Source organism: Leptonotus elevatus, chromosome 20 (assembly GCF_054856555.1).
Source record: "Leptonotus elevatus isolate MCC_2025b chromosome 20, RoL_Lele_1.0, whole genome shotgun sequence".
Classification (NCBI taxonomy): domain Eukaryota; kingdom Metazoa; phylum Chordata; class Actinopteri; order Syngnathiformes; family Syngnathidae; genus Leptonotus; species Leptonotus elevatus.
Window position 1 is genome coordinate 4,416,011 of NC_141258.1, and position 21,585 is coordinate 4,437,595.

The 21,585-nt window shown below is 41.9% G+C and overlaps 2 protein-coding genes across 3 annotated transcripts; one reads left to right on the top strand and one right to left on the bottom strand.

The window, feature by feature from the left end:
* The first annotated feature begins 2,224 nt into the window (after positions 1 to 2,224).
* On the top strand, positions 2,225 to 4,913 carry rbp4 (retinol binding protein 4, plasma). Its single transcript, XM_086064919.1, has 6 exons — positions 2,225 to 2,378; positions 2,505 to 2,628; positions 2,717 to 2,853; positions 2,934 to 3,040; positions 4,009 to 4,221; positions 4,353 to 4,913. The coding sequence occupies exons 2-6, from the start codon at positions 2,527 to 2,529 to the stop codon at positions 4,373 to 4,375; spliced, it is 582 nt and encodes a 193-aa protein (XP_085921045.1). The 5' UTR covers positions 2,225 to 2,378; positions 2,505 to 2,526; the 3' UTR covers positions 4,376 to 4,913.
* Positions 4,914 to 5,167: 254 nt separating this feature from the next.
* On the bottom strand, positions 5,168 to 13,381 carry cep55l (centrosomal protein 55 like). Of its 2 annotated transcripts, none has more exons than XM_086064916.1 (11): positions 13,294 to 13,381; positions 12,460 to 12,673; positions 12,248 to 12,355; positions 11,024 to 11,179; positions 8,651 to 8,704; positions 8,280 to 8,576; positions 7,413 to 7,606; positions 7,203 to 7,326; positions 7,007 to 7,078; positions 6,443 to 6,568; positions 5,168 to 6,278 (listed from the first exon to the last, which is right to left on the bottom strand). In XM_086064916.1, exons 2-11 carry the CDS (start codon positions 12,646 to 12,648, stop codon positions 6,066 to 6,068), a joined length of 1,533 nt encoding a protein of 510 aa, XP_085921042.1. In that variant the 5' UTR covers positions 12,649 to 12,673; positions 13,294 to 13,381; the 3' UTR covers positions 5,168 to 6,065. The 2 variants fall into 2 exon arrangements, with proteins under 2 accessions (XP_085921042.1, XP_085921043.1); XM_086064917.1 differs by having other exon boundaries at positions 12,460 to 12,670; positions 13,294 to 13,372.
* Between the last annotated feature and the right edge of the window lie 8,204 nt (positions 13,382 to 21,585).

Consider the following 21,585-nt stretch of genomic DNA (forward strand, 5'->3'; position numbering starts at 1 on the left):
AGCATTAGCACACCCAAGAATGAGCTAACCCAAGGCTACGGAGTCCAAATTAGCATTAGCGTGGTCTCCATTCAGCCAAGCCAATACTATTGAGGCTCTATTAGCATTCCAAAATGTTAGCAAACTTTTTATAGCATTAGCATAGCCACCAAGGGTACCGTATACAAACAAAAATTCTACTTTTTTTTTTTGTGTGGTTGTTTTTATACTGAACTCTCGCAGTGAATTTTGCTGAGCCTTGACAGCACGAGCATTACTTCAATAATAAAGACAGAAGTTGCACAGTTATGAAAACAAATCTGAGGAATTCAGAACTTGGAAAACTTTCAGTACACTGTCAACGATGTTGAGTTACGTGCAGGAACGTTTTTAAAAATTTTTTTTTTTACTTGTCATGCAAAGACGGTGTCCAGCTTGTACGTAAGGCAACGAAAGTGCCTAATTACACTTTTAAAACTTGTTGCTCGAGGTTGATTACGCCTCATCATTTGTCTTCAATTACTTTTCCTTTGAGTTGTATAACAGCGAGGAATGTCAATTGCTGCTGAAAAATATTGCCTCTGCAGTTAATGACGCCCAGTGTGTGGAGCGCCTGCTACAGTTCAACGTGGCGTAGCCTTCACAATTCGCACTGCCTGTAATGAAGTCATCATGGAAGTCTCCATCCTCCGAGTTTAAATTGGCCAATTAACAGGACTTGGGGCGTCTGAGACCTAAACAAAGATGGCTGGCTATTATTAACCGCCCTGTGGGGCGTCCGCTTAGCTTGTTGGCCGCCCGGCAAGACAAGCGACAAGCGGTGGCTCTCTCTTTCGTCATTTGTTCCGTGGGCGGAGATTAAAGGTGATCTTAGCCCGGGGGGGTGGGGGGAGCTACACAAGGTGCGTGGGCGGACGTGAGGAATGCTGCAAGTAAGTGACATGCGTAGGAATCGGTGATATGAGGTGGTGAATACATGACCATACGCCGCAATTCTGTTGCCTGTGTTTTTTTGGGGGGGGGGTTCTTGTAGACTATCCGAATGTTCTGAAATGCTTGGATGGAAGGCGGGGCTTAAACAGAAACCCAAGTCACAGCAAGTGGAATAACGTGCGCACACGACCAGATCCAGAGAGAACAAAGTCTTGTATAATAATACTCGATTATTTTAGTAACACGTAAATCACAATGTTGGAAACGTCATGATATATTTAAAAAAATAAAAAAATAAATCTCCAAAGCAAAGCATGATTAACTCCCTAAAGGATGCTAGGGGGGCGCGTGGGGCGCGGGGGGGGGGGGGGGGGGGTGGGGGGGGGGGGGGGTGGGGGGGGGGGTGATTTACAGCCAAGTTGATACATTGGAATGCATAAGATCACCCTCGCGATGAAAAGTATATATCACTTCCTGGCCAACGCTTATGATTGTGAAATGTAGCGCTTGCCTTTGGACGAGTTCCAGCAGCTATTCATTTTAGGAAAAATGGGCAAGGAGCCCTCGGGTTACGCAGGCCCGCAGATGTTTTTTCTTCTTCTTCTTCTTCTCCTGTGCAGCCTTCTTACTTAAAAGGCAAAAGACAGGTGAGATTGCGAAAGCATGACGACGAGAGGGACTTATTCAACAAATGAAATCTGTTGACATCTGATTGTGATATACGACAAGCTCAAATCACAACCGGCTCCTTTTTGCGGTCAATCACACTTCCAAACGAGCCGGGGTGGTCTCGAAGTGAAAACCCCCGAATCAATTGCTACTCGAGGGTTGAACAATTGCGCTCCCCCCCCAGATGTATAACTGAAGAAAATTGGAGGAGGCGTTTATGTTGTCCGTTCAAAGTCACGTTTTGATTTCGGGACTCTTGGGCAAACGTTCGAGTGAACTCACTGTTTGCGTTGCGAGATGCAATTACCTCCCTTTCAACACTAATTATTTTCAGGTGCAAAGTGGACTTTCTGCACGCCGCCTGTCATCCGTACAAACACGGGTTTTGTAATTTAATCAAGTCAACAGAAGTCGCCGCGAAGAGTTGAGTAAATCAAAACCGGCTTCACATTTCAGTGTGCGGGACTGGTTGTTTTTTTAAAAAAAAAACACGTTACAAAAGTGAAATCAATATCGTATGGGACTGCGTGTGCATCGCATGTTGCGTCTTGGCGCAGCCGTCAGCTGTTTTCATCAAATGAAAAACACATGTTTGGCTCAAAAGGGGGCACACGCAAGTTATCTGAGGCCTGCAGTTATGTAAATTTTGGTCCAATGGAAGGCGAGCTTTTTTGGGTGCGCGGCCGGCGTAGGGGAGGTTTCAGGTCTCTGGGAGTCATTATGCAACGGCAGCCAACGGTATAAAAAGCCCCCCGGCGCTCCTCATCTGTGGCAGCTGACTTCTGTTTGCTAACAAGGTACGTACTGATCACACACGCTGAGCTCTCGTCTCAACTGGACCCCGGATGCTAATGATTGGCACTTTTTTTTTTTTTTACTGACGCAATCGGGCTCCTCGACTCTTCTTGTCCTTCTCCACACAGTTCCGTCTTGTTTAGAACCAGAATGCTGCGCTATGTGGTGTCTCTGTGGTTCCTGGCCCTGGCGTGGGCACAGGACTGCCAAGTGGGCAACATTCAGGTTGTGCAGAATTTCGACAGGAACAGGGTGAGTTGCGAGGTTACGTAATCACTGTTTGATTGGGTGCGTTTTAATGTCATTGAGGGAGTTTTTTTTTTTTTTTTTTTGCCCGCAGTACGCAGGGAAGTGGTACGCCGTGGCAAAGAAGGACCCTGACGGACTGTTCCTCATCGACAACATCGAGGCCCAGTTTATCGTCGGCGAAGACGGCTCGATGACCGCGACCGCCAAGGGCAGGGTCATCATTCTCAAGTGAGTTCACCAATCGGACAATCCGTTCTTTGTTACCGTGCCGACAACAATGTCCAAAAGTCTCTCTGCTCGGACCCTAGCAACTGGGAGATGTGCGCCGACATGCTCGCCACCTTCCAGGAAACCGGCGAACCCGCTAAATTCACCATGAGGTATTGGGGAGTGGCAGCCTACCTGCAGACTGGACGTAAGTTTCGGACCTGGACGAAAACCAATTCCATAGAGATACAGCTGACTATGCGTTACTTTCACGTCACAAGTATGATCGGGTCATTAGCTTTGTCTTTGTAAACGGAGCGTGAAGGGGTTTAATTCCTCTGAAACCCGCAGTCAAAACGATAACAGTCTGACGAGCAGGGTTGCGGATATGGAAACGACATGTACTGACTTTTGGACCTAGACGACAACCCTGATAAGGTTACGGTTACTATAACCAGCAACAAGTTATGGAATTTCAAGTACGATGACACGAACCAGTGCGGACTTCAACTGCTAACCAACTAATCATTACCAAAAAACAACCCAAGGCTGTCTTTGTTTGCCGAGAATTGTTTGTACTGTATAGCTGGTGACCCTGCCCTCCGGAAAGTTAGTCCAATCTAATCTAATCAACGGGGTCGGGGAATCCAGGTCCGCAAAGTTGCCGAAGCGAAGGCGTTCCATGTAAAGTCGCATTTTCGGACAGAGTAAGGATAGCCAATAGCAAAGTGCGGAATTTTGGCTTTGTCAAGTTCTTTGACATGCACTGATGAGTTATGGACTTTGACTACCACCTCTCACCCAAGCCCAGACTTGCCTCTGCATCGTGTTAACACGCTTCACGGGTACGACTTGAGGCACGTGGCACTCATCTGTCTTCCTCATGAGGTGAGATTTTTTTTCGCCAAAAGTTAGTGTTCACCACAAGCAAGGTATGGAATGTTGGCTCGTTATCGACTTTGACGAAGTCAATTCATCCCCCCATGATGCCTTTCATAGAAAACTTTTTTGGGGCAATTCTGTCCTTTCGAATTCAATCCAATAGTGATCCAATGTCCTTTTTGAACATGGCTTAAGGTATGTCAAGAGGATTTTTGGTACGGACTCCACATTTTAAGCAATGACCCTGACAACTGTTTCCCTCCCCCCCCCCCCCTCCCCTCCCCTTCCTTTCAGACGATGACCACTGGGTCATTGACACGGACTACGACAACTACGCCGTCCACTACTCCTGCCGAACGCTCAATGCGGACGGCACCTGTCTGGACAGCTACTCCTTCATCTTCTCCAGACACGTCACGGGTTTGAGGCCGCAGGACCAGCCCAACGTCACCCAGAAGAAGAACGAGCTGTGCCTGCTGGGCAAGTACAGGCCCGTCCCACACACGAGTAAGTCGACTACGCTGAACCCGAACCCGAACCCGGACGGACTGACTAGAGTCTCTTCCCGGGGGGTGGGCTTTTTTAAAGATTCAGCATGTTTGAGAGTTCACGCTGCTTTGACTGTCTTGGCTTCACAGGCTTCTGCGACAGCAGCAGTTGATCTACTCCCACTCCGGGCGGGACTTTCTTATTGAAGCAGCCACGAGAGGGATTGCGCACCCCCCCCCGCACCACAGTTCCCTCGACTTGCTCCGTTTCAACGGAAGACAGCCGATTTCTTTTTTTTTTTTTTTGAAACAAACCAAAAAATGTCACAAGTGTCGCATGTACTGAAATCTGATGTTCCCAAATGTCTTTAAACATTCCGATCACGGATAGATGTGAGTTGCTCTATTGCAGTCAGAAAGCCAATGTTACAAATTGTGTTTATATATATAATAATATACAGTATGATTTTCAAGTGAGGCTGAGCTCTCAGCAGGAGTCTACCTGCCATGTTTACAAAAGGGAAAAAAAAAAACTGGTTTCCCCAAAAAAATCACTGGCATTGCCTTCACACTTTTGTCTCCTTGCTCACAAGTTAATTATGCTTCATGGATATATTAAGTCACGGGCTTGGTATTATTCAGCATCATTTGTCTTGATTTTGTTCTATGTACTTGATATCGTTTTGTGAAATAAAACATTCATACAATTGACTCATTCACTTTTTATTGCGCTGACATAAAGTAAATAAATAAATCGCCTTTGGACCCGACCGAAACGTTTTCGTTTGAATCTTTTATCACGGAGCGCAGCTCGACTCAATGGAGCTGGTGCCAGCTCCTCGGTAATTGGACAAAGCGTCATGGTGGGTCACCATAGAAACAAGGAGGACAAAAACAAGTAAATCATAAGGTCCGAATATAATTGGAAAGCGCACACTTTTGTAAGAAAGTCCACAGAGATCCCGTGAAGTCGCTTCGCACCTTTATTGCGCATTTTGTAAAGTACATTAAGAGAACATAAGATGATTAGATGTCTTAAACACAAAAGGATGAAAATGACCCATTCCTTAAAAAAATAATAATAATAATCCCTACAGTCTAAAAAGTCACATTGCCGAGGGGGCGGGAACCGAGACACCTTCCCCTCGACCGAGCAGACTAATCCGCTGCCTTAAATAGTTTAGTACAAGGAATTAACTCAATGCAATCTTTTTGCAGCCTTGCGGGGCTGCAGACGTGACAAGTCAAGGTGGAGACGCAAGTGGGCGGCTAAAATGTAAAAACACGACAGAGAAGACAGCAACGTGCCATGACCACGTGAAGGTCTACTTGAGAAAACGATTGTACATCTATCTATTCAAATTTCCTAAAAGCAGGTAAACAAAAATTCGTAGCCTGTCAGCCACATGTGGAGTAAAAAAAGCTATTTAAAAATGTTGCAGGCAGGCAGACTGGAGTGCTGAATCCTAATCGTTTTGTCCCTTGATGATACAAAAAGATATACGTAATCACACAATTCTTAGATTCAATCCCTCAGTAGCGTTAAAAACAAGACAAAATGTAACTATAGCAACTTGAAAAAGTAGCTCACTTAAACACCAACCAAAAGAATAAATATGACATAACACAAGCACAAGTCACTAAGAGCTCTGACACCTGAAGCATGAAGTCCCCAAAACTCAAGTACGAAGGATCCAGATGGGCCCATTTGAAGATCCGATCAATCTTTGGCATTTAAAAACCAAAAGTGGCCCTTTTTGATATTGAAATTGTTTGATTTTTCCCTTCTCAAGTGTCATTCAATGGCCAGTCAAAAAATGGTAAAGCGCATGATAACAATTATGCGATGGCGTGGGACGTCCATTAGGCCAAGCAGAAGTCGATGTGGGCCAGCAGCTCCCGGTGGCGGCTGGTGGGGTAGAGGGCGCGGCACCGGGGGCACTCAAGGAAGCTCTCGTCCAGAAGGCTACCCGGTTTCGAGGGCGACGTGGGCGAGCGGGGGTCGTCCAGCGAGAGGCGCTCCATGCCCAGCTTGTTGTAAGAGCTGGGCTCGGAAAAACGGCTGTTGGGATGCTTCTGAAAGGACAATGCCAAGGACGAGCCATTCAAAAGCCAAGAAAGAGACGTCAAGTTGTATAAATTGATTGGCCCAAGCGTCAAAATACGCTAATAATGAAGAGTCACAGTTTGATATTTTTGGGCTGTAAAAAGTTGAGGTCACGGACCGAAACGATACTTACAGCCGACTCCAGTTTGGCAATCTGATCACGGGCCTTGCGGAGCTCCTTGAGGACTTTGTGAAGCTGATGCTGCACGCTCTGACAATCCATCTTCTCGTTCTCAAAATCTTTGGCCGAGAGCTGAATCTTCGAGACGGAACAGACCGGACGTCTTCGTAACTCTTGATGACAAACGGTCAACCGAAATACTACGTTTCCTTTTTTATTTATTTTTTGGGTTAACAACTTTTGAACCACTTCCTGGTCCCTAATCTACGGACGCCACTCCTGTCTTTGCCCACCAATGAAAGTGGTACGGAATGAGTTACAATGGTGAAAACTGAACCAGGAAAGTGGCATCGAGCTTACCTTAAAAGCACCTTATTTGCAATAGAGTGTTAGTACAACATGAAATGTTATCGGTTTTCGGTGCAAGTTTATAAAATTTGCGAGAAAAAAACCCCTCAGAAACGAGATGTTTGTGCCAATACTTTCCGATCGGGTTGGTTAGCAACAACTAGGTAAAGTCTTTGTCCAAGTGTGAACAATTGCTCCCTTTAACTCGAAGATGTGTTGCCGTGTTACCTGCTGCTCCAGCGCCGCTATCCTCCTCTGCTCTTCATTTTGGCTCAGAAGAGAATTCTGCAGCAGGTTAACCTGCCAGGTTGGAGTCCATATTTAATTTAAGATGGCGTTTTGCATATTATGCTCATTTAGGACACTTGCGTATTTGTAAGTATCAAATTGCTCGTTTGCGCGAGTATTAAAAGATGTCAATCACTTGGAGCAGAAGTTCGGCAGATCTCTTCCTCTCCTCCTCCAGCCTGAGGTCCAAGCTGTCCCGTTCAGCTCTCATGCGGTCCGCTCGCTCAGAGGACACCTGCCTCTCCTCGGACACTGCATGTCTAACATTGCACAAGAAAAGCACGGAATTGAACGTGGCATTTTCACCACGGAGCAAGTTTTTCCCCCTCGATTTGGAGCCTCGTACCTGCTGGTGAGCCGCTCCGTCTGCATGTGCAGCTTGGCCTCCTCCAGCTCTTTGGCCCTCTCCTTGTACTTCCTCTGCAGGGACGACAGCTCGTCGCATTTGTTGTCGAAGCGCCGCTGCAGCGCCGACGCCTCCTCCTGCAGCCGGCCGACGCGCGCCGTCTGACGCTGCAGCTCGGACTCACCCTTGACGGCCTGCGCAGTAGGGTTGACTTTGTCAATGAAAACTAAACAAAAATAATTTCGTCAACACACATTTTTCACCGGACTAAAACTAGACTAGACTAAAAACCCTCATTAACTGCCATTGACGGCTATAGACGTCAAAAATTCATTTGAACTATTTCTATTAGTTTAACATTTTTAGCTATTTTTGTTAACAGGAGTGTGAAAACCTGAACATTTTTTTATTGTACAATTAGAACAGATATAAAATTTGTGATTAATCGTGAGTCAACGAGTCATGCGATTAATTATGATTAAAAAATGTAATCGCCTGACGCCCCTAATTTGTAATAGTCTTTTCTTTTTCTTTAAAAATAAATAAATAAATAAAAGATTATTAAAAACAAAAAATACTTTTTTTTTTGCTTTAAAAATTAGAGGCGTCAGGCGATGAATTGTTTTCGTAATTTATTGCATGACTTCACTAGTTAACTCACGATTAATCAAATTTTATATCTGCTCTAAATGTACAATAATTTTTTTCTAGGTTTTCACACTCTTGTTAACAAAAGTGGGGGGAAAAACGTTAAACTAATAGAAATAGTTCAAATGAATTGTTGACGTCTATTTCCGTCAATGGCAGTGAATGAGTTCATAAACAATAACTGGGACTAAATCAGTATGCATTTTGGTCGGTGTGCACCTGCTCCTTCTGCATGACGAGCTCCTGCTGCGTTTTTGCGAGCCGATCTTTCTGCTCATCCAGTTGTTTCTGCGAGGCCAACAAGGACTGCTCGTAGCGGCTCTTGAGTTGCGCTTCCTTCTCCGAAGAGTCAGAAGCCGCCTCTTGCGCGGCGACGGCGGCGGCGGCAGAAGTCGAGTCCTGCTGCTTGACCTGGCTCAGCTCTTGCTCAAGCTCTTGCGTGCGGGCGAGGACCGACTGGACGAAGGCCTCTCGCTGCTGGTCGTACACCAGCCACTGCTGGTTCTTCTCCAGGGCCTGGTGGAGACATTTCAGATTTGTGCCATTTCCTTCGGCGCACGTGTTAGCGAGCCAGCTTGGGGATAACTCACATCGCGCAGCTGATCTTGTACCAAGGCCGAGTCTGCAGAGGATGCTTGTCCAGTCTGAGCACACAAGGACAAATAAAATTAAACAATACTATACATGGTGCTTTCAGACTGCATGATATGGACAAAAGTAATGGGACACTTTTGTTGTAAATCAGCACTAATATTTTCCCCAGTCTAAATACTTTTGTCCTCATCTAAATTTTCACTTTATGAAAATTGACAAATGATGCTGACACTGAAAACTCCCTACACTTTTTATTTTAAAAAATTAAAAAATATACACGATTAAGAAATCATGTTGACATTTTGGAAAACGATGTACAAAACTTAAGGGAACTATTTACTTGCTTAGTTTTTATTTTAACTTATCACATGCTGATGACCCTGGAAGCTCCCTGCAATTTTATTTTTTATAATTTTTAAACAAAGTTGTCAATTCTTTATATGTTTAAAATTCAAAAGATTTTTTTTATTTTTGCTAATATTTTCTCTTTTCATCAAATGAATATCGGCTTGAAGTATCGGTTATCGGTCTCCTTGACAACTAATATTCGGTGTCAGCCTTGAAAAAAATCACATCGGTCTATCACTAGCTTTCAAACTGCATTAAACGGACAAAAGTAATTTTGTTGCACATTAGCAATAATATAGCTGTCAAGTGTGGCACAGACTATTTTTTCCCCACTGTCCAAATACTTCCGTCCACATAATTCCCGATAATTTTTTTCTTCATTTTTAGCAATATAACGAAGACAAAAAAAAAATGCCGAGCTGCTTTGCCGCGCCCTACCTTTTGCCCATCTTATGATTCTTGTTTGACTTCTGAACTTTCCTTTCCTTTCCTTGAACTTTAAAGCTCAACTCCTAATAAGCTTCGCCCTCCACTGTATTAGTTCCCTGTGTAGTAATAACCAAAGTCAGACCAAGTGTATATTCTCTGCACTCTTATGCCCCCCGGGCCATTTGCCGCCAGGCCGCTTCCTCTCAAGAGTCTTGGCGGTCATACCTCTCACCATCATCTGACCCCACCTCCCACCTTTGCGAGTGTTCCCTCCCGTCGTCTAAGAAAAAAAAACTTTGACGGCACTGTCACAACAGGCTGCGCGAGCCCTCGCAGACGAGCATGGTGTGTGTGAGCTTGTCAACTTTTTCCTGCATGGATTAAAAACGCAGGCTCGCTAAACCAACTAATAGGTTTCGTGCATCCAGGAAGGATGGGCGTGTATGGGGGTCATGAGGGCAGATTATTTTCTTCAGGGGGTAATCCAGCGACCTGGAAGGTGACAATTCCTAGAAAATGAGTTCATGTGCTACTTTGCACTGCTTCTAACTGAAATAATATTAACAATCGTATTTTTATTTATTTTTTACGTGCATTACATTTTAAATGGGATCATTATTCAAGTGCAATTTTTTTTGTGTGTGTTTGGATTCAAATGTAATATTTTTGCCACCCTGGTGGCAAACTTGATCATAAGAATATTTTTTTGTGTGTGTGTTTTTTTTTTTGCTTTGCATGAAGTTTAAAATCATTTGAGTTGTTATTCATTTTCCTTCCCCCATAGAGGAGGTGTTGTTCTGTTTAACACCCGAGCATGAGTCAGAAAGCGCACACTTCCTGCCTATTTATAACCTGACAAAAACCAAACATGACAAACACAACAAAGCGGAGACACGAGTGTGTTCTAGCGTCGCTGGGCTTCACGCTGGGCTGTGTCTTGTGGGTGATGATGGCAATGTTGATGTTTTGACAGACACTTTTCAAGGCTGCCGGGGAGATTACGTCAACGCCAGCACAGGTCAAACAGTCCCACCTAGCGGCGGGAGCTATAACTGCATTTGTAATTGCTATTAATTGAATTTAGTTTGTCGCCTTATATTATTTCTTCCTCTTGACAAGTAGGATGTTGCAGGTCAATTTTTCTTAATGGTCTGCATCAAATTATAAACTAGAGCTCTTTACAAATTTAAATGATGAAGTAATCATTACACCAATTATACATATTGTATATTTGATTTATATATTGCAACTATTAATTGTTACATACTGAAGCAGAAAGGGTTAAAAAATGTCTTGGGAGCAGTTAACAAGCAGTCTGTCATAAATGTTCATCCGCATGGGGGCATAAATAAACCTACAGATTTAATATACAGTATCTCTCTTGCTTTTATTTAAATGCCACTTTTAGAACCAGAGAGGCTAATTAAGATTTCAAGACTGCGCTGGCTGAACCGTTGCCTGATTAGTCATCAAAATTGAATTTGCTCTAATCTAAACTAATCTTCATGTAATTAATTGAAAAATACCATCAGGGAAAAACATGCAGATAACTCCAAAAAAGGATTCCTAATGTTGTTACAGGATCAACATACCGCCGCTTGCGTCTCCAGGGACTGGCAGCGGGCGGATACCGTGGCCAGCGTGTTCTTCAGGTTCTCATTTTCCTGGGACAGGTTCTGGACGTGTAGGTCCCGCTGCTCGGCATCTTTGCGCCGCTGGTCCAGCTGGGACTGCAAAGCTGCCACCACCTGAAGCGGGGTACATTTCAGAAGAAGGCGTGAAAGATCTGTTGTGTCAATTAAGATGCATGGTGACCCCCGTTTGATTATTTGTATGACTGACAGGGATGTGGAATAGGAGCCACGTCAGCCACAATGAGATACTTTAAAGTAATGGATGAAATATTCATTATTATTTTTTTAGCTGAATAGTTATTTATTTACAAAAAATATAGTATGAATGGGACTCAAATCTACAAAATCTATATATATATTTCTACAAAATGAGCTACAGTTATATATGGAGATGGCTATGGCTAACATGGTTATGTTTACATATCCTTGTTTTTACTCACACGTGTAAAAGCAGGTATACAGTTATTTAATAAAAGGAAACATGCCATCCTTGTTGCAAAAATAAAATAAAAAAATGCGATTTTAGTTTTTTAGATTAAAAAATTATTACAGGCAAATAGGTATACAGTCACAGTATAAAAAAAAGACACGCACAATACTATAGATAATAAATTTGTAAAAATTAATGCATTTTCCCGTTTTTTTATAATAAGTATTAGTATGTGTTTATATATATATATATATATATATATATATATATATATATATATATATATATATATATATATAAAAAATTGTATACTGTACCCAAATTTTATATTATTAATAAAGTCTTTGTGTTGTGTTGATTGAATTTCTATGTTGGACCTCCTCTAAAATGAGAACTCATCTCAAGAGGTAACGCCACAATAAATAATGGTAAATAAAAAAAGAAAAAAGAAAAAATGAAAGTAGTAATGCTATCATCTAAAATATATATATATATATATCTGAGTACTCCATTGTAAGTACATGTTACAAAAAAAAGATAGATATTAGTTGTAATATTACAAAAAAGATATGTAAAGTGTTACAAAAAAAAAAGTTGTATGAGAGAAAAAAAATCTTGACAGCAACATTTCTGAATAAAAAATTGAACAAAGTCCATCAAAAAAGGTCATTCAGTTTCAATCAGGTAATTGTTCTCATACTGATGTTTTGTGTGTGAAACTTGCTCCTAAGTGGAACCGACGAGATACGTGCCTCTCCCCCTTTAGCTGCCAGCTGCTGCCTCACAGTTTCCAACTCTTGCTCCTTGACCAGCAATTGATGATTGTTCCTCTCGCGAAGAGTCTCCAGCGAAACAATCCTCTGCAACACGCAGCACAAAAGGGGAGATTGAAGCAGTCAATCATGTCACACCACTGAGTGAATTTTGCTGATTGCTCAGACGACCCCGCGCTTCCCGTCCTCACTTCGAGTAGCTTGCTTTTGTCCGAGTCAGGCGGCCTCGTGAGTCGTTTGGCCATCTCGTCAATCTTCCTCCTGAGATGCGCGTTCTCCTTCCTGACTCGCTCCACTTCTGCCTCGCTTTTTGAGGCGGAGCTGCCGGATTTGAAGCCCAGTTTGGCGACGATGCTGTCCTTTGCCCCTCTGGATGTCATGGCGGCTTTTACAGGAAATGGACTACTAAGAAAGGATATGTGGTTAATTCAGTCTTCACATTACTTAAAAACTCAACTTAAAGTAGACTATTAAAATTAGAAAGGCTTTGTTTAACAAATTAAGTTGACATAACATATCTGGCGTCAGGCTGAAACCTCATAAGTCACAATTTGGTACCCCCCCCCCCCCCCCCAAATAAATTCTCTACTTTTGGTCAGTCCACACGTGTGGGTGTTACTTTAACGAATTTATTGACCAATCCAAAGTGTGGAAATTGCTTGAGCTCTTTGATGATGCAATGCTAATGATTGAGCTAACATGCCGTTATGGGGGGGTCCCCTGAAAAAAGTGACGATTTCGAAGGTAAAGGGTTTTCTTCAGGTAGTGAACATAAATCTAAAACTCAGTCCCTACTTGCACCATTACACATCCACAAAGTAACGTATTTTTATTTAATTAGAAAGCCTAATAAACATGCTAGGCAACACTTAATATTGGTGGGACGCTCTAACAAGAAGTCACCTGTCATTAGACCGCAACCCACGTTACACGATAACGTAAAAGATTCGCCTTGAACTTTAAAATTAAATATACGATAAAAAAACGCTGCTGAGAATTAAAAACATACTCCCAAATACACTCACGGGGGGTTAGAAGATAGGCTTTTTTTGTCAAAACAGTCCGTCGGCGTCGTTGTTTACGGCTTCCTCAAACGAGTTGGCTTCCTCAAATTTGAATTACACCGCCGTGACGTCACTTCCGAAACGGCTGCCGGGTGCGTTTGCTTCCTTTTCAGACTTTACATTGTTTGCGACGCGATGCAGAGAAAACATCAGTTCCACACTTCATATGGACATTTTTTTTGACATTTCTAGAAAGATATGTCCATACTAACGTTTATTGTTATAAAACTGTGAGAATGATGTCCAATTTAATTCTAATAATGTCTAACGGCGTTGCTCCTCGACGCTAGCGGGCTGGCGGCTGCTGCGAATGAAGCACACATACGTCGGAGACGTCAGTCTAGTTCTTCTGGCTCTCATTTGTCAAATCTGACATTTTTGTAAAAGTCGGTTGACACTATAAATTGAGCAATGTAAATAAATAAATAAATAAATAGAAAAGGGAGTAAAACTATCGATCCATCAATACGTGTATTTAAAGGGCAAATTCACCGTGGAATTATGGTCCCAATACATTTTACAATAAACATCGCGCACGAGTAAAACAATTCACAATAAAATCAGGCACAAACAAATAAATAAAAGAAACACTTAAAAATAATAACACAAAAGGACAATGATAAAACAATCCCAGACTAAACCGTGCCAAAATACTAAGTAAAAATATATGTTTTGAGACGGGATTTAAAAATTGAAATGAGGTTGCTTCTTGAACATCCAGTGTGAGACGATTCCATATTTATCTTTATCCAATTACAGTTATTTGGTCCAAAAATCATTCTTTATTTACTATGGATAATGCATCATTGCTCATCTATCTATTCCAGCGACATATAGTAACAGGCAAAACATTTTTATGCTCTTCCAGAAGGTACAACAACCTTTGTATCCATTCACACAAAAGAGTAAGTCATAGCACACGCCCACTGAGTAGCTCAATTGAGATGAGGTCATCAGTTTACTGAGTTGGTGTGCACCTTTGCAAAAGTTAACCTTCCTATTTAAACACAGACCAATGCAATGTATGTCTGTGAATTAGACGTAAAAAAAAAAAATGTCGTGGCTGTTTTTCTCCAATTTATCACAATAATGACCTTGCTGTAAACACAAACTGAAACATTATCAGCCCTGTAGCAGCTACAATTGATTGCCAACGGTGCAAGGGAGGAGAAGAACAAGGGTCTATTTTTCGTCCTTTAATTTGGATCGCCCGTTTTTGATGAATTTGTGGGCGGGAATACTTTGCCTCTGCTAGCCCCGTGCTATGCATCCCAATGATGTTTGAACCGAAAATTCAGTCTGGGGGGGGGGGGGGGGTACCCAAAACATGAATTAATGTAAAAATGCAAAAATAATGCATGCGAGTGAGGTGTACACACTTGGGATGCAGCTCAATTCCAATGTAAAGATTTGTTTCCCACTGAAACAGCAGCCTGAGAAAAAAACACAGAAGGAGGCAGGTTTGCGGCCTCATTAAGGGAAGAAGAAGTTGCATGCGCTGTATTCGTTATAAGCGCATGGAAAAAGCCATATCTGTCCAACAAATCATCATTATCCATCTGTGGGGGGATGTATGCTCTCATAGTAAAACAAAAGCCTGCATGAGCAGTATAAAAGCAGTATATATATCCACAGAGCCCGCACACTTCTCTGAGGTGGAAAAGAGTCTTTTTGGTTCAGAGGATTATTATTTTTTCTTTTTCCATTTTCAGCGTACGTATTTCCTCTTTTGCAGTTCGCCGTTCTGGGAATCGGATTTCATTGCATTGACTTGGTTCTGTGCTACACTCCACAAGACACAACACTTTTTGTTTTTCCACACCGAATGAATGATTCACCTTATTTCACCCACTGTGGGCTGCGGAATAAGTACACCAAAAAAAAAACACTTGCATTTACTGATGTACTGTATTGTTAGGCTATAATTCTGCCGTAGTTAACGACAGTGCTAACTATGCTAACAATGTGTTGAGCTAATTCAACATCAGGTGCTTCCTAATTAGTCTCCTGTTTGTCAACCTTGATCCAAACTTCCGGCGAATTACAAAAAGGAGACGGTTACAGCGGCGACCCGTCTCATGTGGCCGAGTGAGGTTGTACAATTCGTTCTCGGACCACCAAAAAAAAAAGGCCGTCTGTTGTCTAACTGAGCAGACAGACCAGCAGTCACTTTTTGTCAGACTGCGACTACAAAATGGCCTCTCTCGAGGTTCTCGCTCGTAGAGCTGATTAAAAGGTACAGCAGCGACACAACAGCATGACAGGTCACACGTCACCGCTCCGGATTTAGAAGGGAACCTGTAAAAAAAGGATCGAAACGACGAACGAGACGGTATGACATTCTGGGGAATTTAGAAAAAAATATATTCTCACCATCTGTTTCTTGGTGATTCTTCACTAAGTTGGCAGAATCTCAGCCTCCTAACGAGAGCTGGCGGGGTAATGTGTGTGTGTGGAGGGGGAGTGGCAAGGGGGTGGGGGTGGGGGCGGGGGTGGGGGCGGGGGGGGGTGTTGTCTTGGCTGTTGGATCAGTCTCATGGTGAGTTGTGTCAGCATCATCGCCGAAAACGGCTCCACCACTTGGCAGGAGACCACATGCTGACCGGCACCGTTGTCAAAATGGCCTTATTCGCATTATGGCGAGCTTTCTGCTGACCTCTCAGCGCCCACCAGCAATTTACAGTCTGGCGGCTTGGCATGCCCTTAAAAAAAACCAACACAGCAGTGGATTATTTTTTTATTATTATTATTTTTTTATTAGTTTGTTTGTTGCTAGGCAGAATTCCTGGGGCTCAAACGTAACTGCCCCATAAGCCAATAAAAAGGGCCAACATTTTTGGAACCTTGGTTTACACGTTGAATTTCCGAAATAAGGAATTGATTGACTTGACTCTGCGTTGACTATAAAAGACAAATTAGAATGAAACAGCACCATCTGCTGGATCTGTTTGTGTTAAACGCCTCGCTCACCAAAGAGCCTGGATTGTACTGGATCACTGTTCTGTATAAACAGCGCAGAAACGGGATTGTGATGACTGATATTTGGAGAATATTTGGAGGTATAATTGTATCAATGCTAAAAGCATATAATTATATTTGATAAATTCCAACATTTTTGTCGTTCAACTACTTCTAAATTTCTTGACCGATTCAAACCATTCCAACTTCAACATGTTAAAAAAATTCCTGCTTCACAGGCTATTAATTTTTTCATCCCAAACATTCACAGCTTTCCCGCAAATTAAAAAAAATTCACTCCAAAAATTCCCATTAATTTCCAATGAGACATATCACTCCCGTTCTAAATCCCAAATGTTCCGCTCATTCGATTCAACTCGGGATAAATTTTCAACATTCACCCAATTCCAACGTAGCAAAAAAAAACAATCAATCAAAAATCTTCACTAAATATTGCACATTTTTTTCATTTCGAGGGTCGGGTTCGGTAGGTCACAGTTTAGGGTTAGGGCTCGTATCGTTCTTATTCAACATTCATTCAATTCAATATCATTTGAACTCATTCCACATCATTAAATATCATTCCGTATCATTTCACATGTTTCAATGTATCTTTCAATCACTTAATATGATTCCAAGTCGTTCATTAGCATTCGGCATAAGTGCACATCTTTCAACAACATTCCATCTGAATCCAGAAATTGCTTCATCTCGTACCGTATAAACGTTTAAGCGTTACATTCCAAACCCCGCCATTGCTTATATCTTAATATTGAGCAGAACAAAAACAACATGGCCGGCACTTCATCCACCCGCAAGAGACATGTTTACACACAAAGTGTAATGTATTTGATAACCTTCAGTGCACTGAATGAACCGCACTGTGTCTTTATGTACTGTATCAGCGGGTGCGAGGCTGCCGTAGTAAAACAAAAAGCCTTAACACAATCATAACCTTGTCAACCTGTGACACGTTTCAGATTGATTTTCGCCACCGACCCAAATGTTGCAGATGATTGCGCGCCGTCACCAGACAAAAAGAGCGAGCGACACTTTGCGGCCATAAATCGCCGGCGCCGTCTTCTCTCTGCATGACCGAGCAACCAAATCGGATCTTTACTTTTTATGACTCCGTACCAGCGACGGTCATGGCTGGCGGCGGGCGGCGGCGGCGGCGGGTGGCGGCGGGCGGCGGCGGTGGCGGCGGCGGCGGCGCTTCGCTTTTCAGGCCCGTTCTCCTTATGAAAGCAATATCTCAGGAGCAGCTGAGAGGGGATTTCATTACATCTGGCGCAAACTTCCATTAAGACTCCCGATTCAAAGGTCACTGCCGATGTGATATCAAAATACAACTTTTCACCATAATTCCAAATCTCAACGTCAAATGCCCCAAAAATAAGTTTTGGAATTTCTCAACCTGGAGTTCAAACCATTTTTTTTTTATTGAAGTTTTTGTGTTTGCTAACAGGGATTGCCACTCGTTTGTCAAAGTCTCTCTCCATTACAATGCCTTTAAAATGTGAGTACTTTTATGATCCAGCGGGTGATATCTCGTTACACTTTTGCATGCCAGTTAATGTTGAAATGTGACTTTGCCCGCGCAGTTAATAAAGGTTTTATGATAGCCTGGGGACAAATTAATTCACTTTATTTCCCATGTGGACAATGGTACTGAAGTCAACAAGCGACGCAAAAGGGGGATTGTGTTGGAGGTTCCACTGTACAGCTTTTCCTGAACCAGATATGGGTACGATCTTTAGCTCTGTGCCGTTTTTTTAAACTTTCTTGGCCTGATAATTAAAGTATCGCTCTTCGCCTGCTCTGACCCGAAGGCAGCAAAGATTGAGATGTGACTCGGAACCGTGAGTTTGCAATCAATTAGGAGCCTAATCGAAATTCCGTTGGCCTTTTCCTTTCAAGAAGTGGGCATAAAACATTATTATTATTTTTTTTTTTAGCAACGTCACATTAGACGGAGCATCTGGGCGTGCGTATTTTTGCCTTGGCATCACATAAACAGCCACCATCCCAACAGTGTAATCACGTTGGACAGAAATACTCATACAAAATGTAATTTAATGAAGCGAATCCCCGCCAAGCCCGACGCAGACGGATTGCAGACTTGATTTCCTTTGCGCTCTTCCACTGCGGACGCATTTGACGGCGATAAGCCTAATGAACTCTTCTGCTCTTTATCACAAACTCAACCACAGGCAGCGGCGTTTATGAGACACGGAGGGAATAAAAGTGGGACTGACTCAACTTTCACGTTAAACTCTTGAGCGCAGATCTCCAAGCAAGGTTGAATGGAGAATAAATACGCAGAGGTTGACAAAGGATTGGGTTTAAATTGACGTGAACATCGAATGTCAGATTTGTAGCCTTGATACGCGACGTTAGCAATGCTAACGTGTACTGTATCGTTGCGATAGGCTAGAAGTAGAAACGTTTTGGAAAGGCCAGAATTGAAACTCAAAAAACACAAAACAAAACGACAACAAAAAGAATCCCGCCGACATGATGTATTTGCATTCGTTTGTTAGCTATCTGGCTACTTCCTGGTTCATAGAGAATGGTGGCCAAACCATTTTTGACTGTGGGGAAAGAAAAACGTCATTATTGTGATTAAAGACGACCAAAAAAAGCCTGAACATTTTCCAACAAAAGTGGAAAAAATATATATGGGAGAGAACAGTTCCACGGTGACTCAAAACACAATAGATTAGTTTCTCCAATAAAAGCAAAAAACTCGTGAATTGTCATATTGTCCATTTGTTAGCTCATGAAGAATGATCTAAGATCATTATTCTGTTTACCGAAGATGGATTTCATCATGACTCAAATGTCAAAAAGACTCATTGTTCCCCAAATTGTTTTTTTTGCGTTTGGTCGTCCATTTGTTAGCTAGCATGCTACGTCCTGGAGGATGAGATAAGACAACTGGACAATACCATTTTCATTCTGGGATGGGTGGTAGAATTCAATCATGTCTCAAATAGCAAAAATATTAAATTATAAAAAAATAAAAAAAAATCTGAATTGTCACATTTGCGCTTGTTAGCTACAATTTCTTCCAAGTTCCTGATTAATTACGGTGAATGGAGAAAATTCCTTTCACGTAAAACGGTATAGTCAAACACACAAATACAAAATGAAACCACTCACAAGCACCAAAGCCAAAGTTCACGAATTGGCCACGCTCTTGGCGCTACCCACTAAAAAAAATAGAACGGATTTTCTGTGTCACCAACACACAAACACAAACAAAAAGATGAAAAAATTGACGACAATCTCTCACATGCCGGCAGTGTATAAATGTTGAATTGTCGCTTCAATCTGTCTTTGCATAACTAATAGAACAGCTGTCAGGGTTGCGCAGCTGCCTGCCCAATGACTTTCCAACCCGTTGTTGTTGCTTTAATTGCGCATTAAAGTAGTGTCTGACACGGAATCCAGTTATTAATTCTTATGCAGCTCATTTGTTTATTGACAACCGGGAGAAAAAAAAAAGGCTTGATGCGGTCTCGTACACGCGCGCGGACAGCGGTGTACGGTACGACTTGATTATGCACGACGATAATAGCAAACTGTGCTGCGTTGCTTCCGTAAGCCATTCTAATGGTTTCCTCCTTCTTTCTGATTGGTCTTCTAACGCGCTTTGCTGACACACTTTGCCATTTCAACAGCGCACATCATTAAATGTTTACGACTGCGCATCCTCGCCGTCAACTTTTAATGCGGGAAGGGTTGTAAAAGACAAAGCAGTGTGGTTATGTTTACGGCACTGATGTTATATTATTATATTAAAAAAAAAAAAAGTACAAAACTATTAAGGCTTGCAAAGTTTGCTCAATGGCAGCCATGTTTTAAGTTGTTCTTTACGCTAATGCTAATGCATATTTCTGTTGGGTGATATCATCCACTACAGTTTTAAACAACAAATAAATATTTTAAGGATACAATTTGTATTGTACGGAAGCGTATTGTATTCACTTGAAAAAAAGAAAAACGCCTGTTTTTTTTGGGTTGCTTTGTTTTTTGGAGTATTTTTTTTTTCTGTTTTTCTGAATATTTTTTTTTATTTTTTAAAGAATTTTTTTTTCTGTCAAAAAATATTCAGAAAAACAGGCTGAAAAAAAGTATTCAGAAAAACAGGAGGACAAATTATTCAGAAAAACAGGGAAAAAATATTTAAAAAAAAAACAAGAAAAAAAAGTATTAAAAAAAACAGGAAAAAAGAATATTAAAAAAAACAGGAAAAAAGAATATTAAAAAAAACATTTTATAAAACGGGAAAAATTACTCAGAAAAACAGAAAAAAAATATTCAGACAAACAGGAAAACAACCCCCCCCCCCCAAAAAAAAATTAGTCAGAAATTCAGGACTTTTTTTTTTCTTCAAGTGAATGCAATACGCTTCCGTAGTATTGCAATGATGGTGAAAAAACCCGTCAGGACCCAATTTAAAAAAAGAGTAAATTCTAATCTTCCTTTTTTGAACCGAACAATAATGATCACACCACATTTGTATTGTTTCTTTTCCACAACGCGTGAACGCTTTCCACCTGTTTATCCCCCAAACCGCAACACTTGCTAGGAAATCTCCCCTCATTGCACGCCTGAATTGATCGTTCCGTGTAGAAATGTCACCTGTGGGGGGCGTTTTACGCGCCTCTCGAGTTGTGAGATTTAATCGCTCGCCCAAATCATTGTGCTGCGCCGCTGCTTGCGACTTTGCTTTTAACAGCACAATTATCTTCCAAGTCCCTAATCTGTTGGTTTGGTGAACGCGCTCTCTCACGGCTTAAATGGCTCAAATCTACCGGGCGTAGAAAAGCCATTTAAGAGAGACACCTGACTGTTTTGGAGTGCGAACATGCTGGGAAAAGAGTAAATAGAGCTCACGCTATGAGCTGTTGAGTTTGGCACCAGTTCACCTTTTGCTAAAACCTAGCCTTGTTCTTACTGGCGGAAATTTAACCGCCTACTTAGCTAAATCTGACAAGATTCAATTGAAAGAATTCCCGGCGCATCCACTTGAGATTTAAAATCCTTTAAAAGCAATGAAAACAACACATAGCATGTAAGCTACCCTCATACGCTTAGCTGGCTAGCAGTTAGCACTACGGATTGTGACGAACCCCTCCAAATTAACATGCTAGCAGCTGCATACCAATATTTTATAGATATTATAAGTACATTATAACATTAAATTACGCATTTTAATTATTCTGTGATCACTTTTGTACCTTGTATGTCAATTTTACATTAAATAAATATATCTGTAAATAGTCA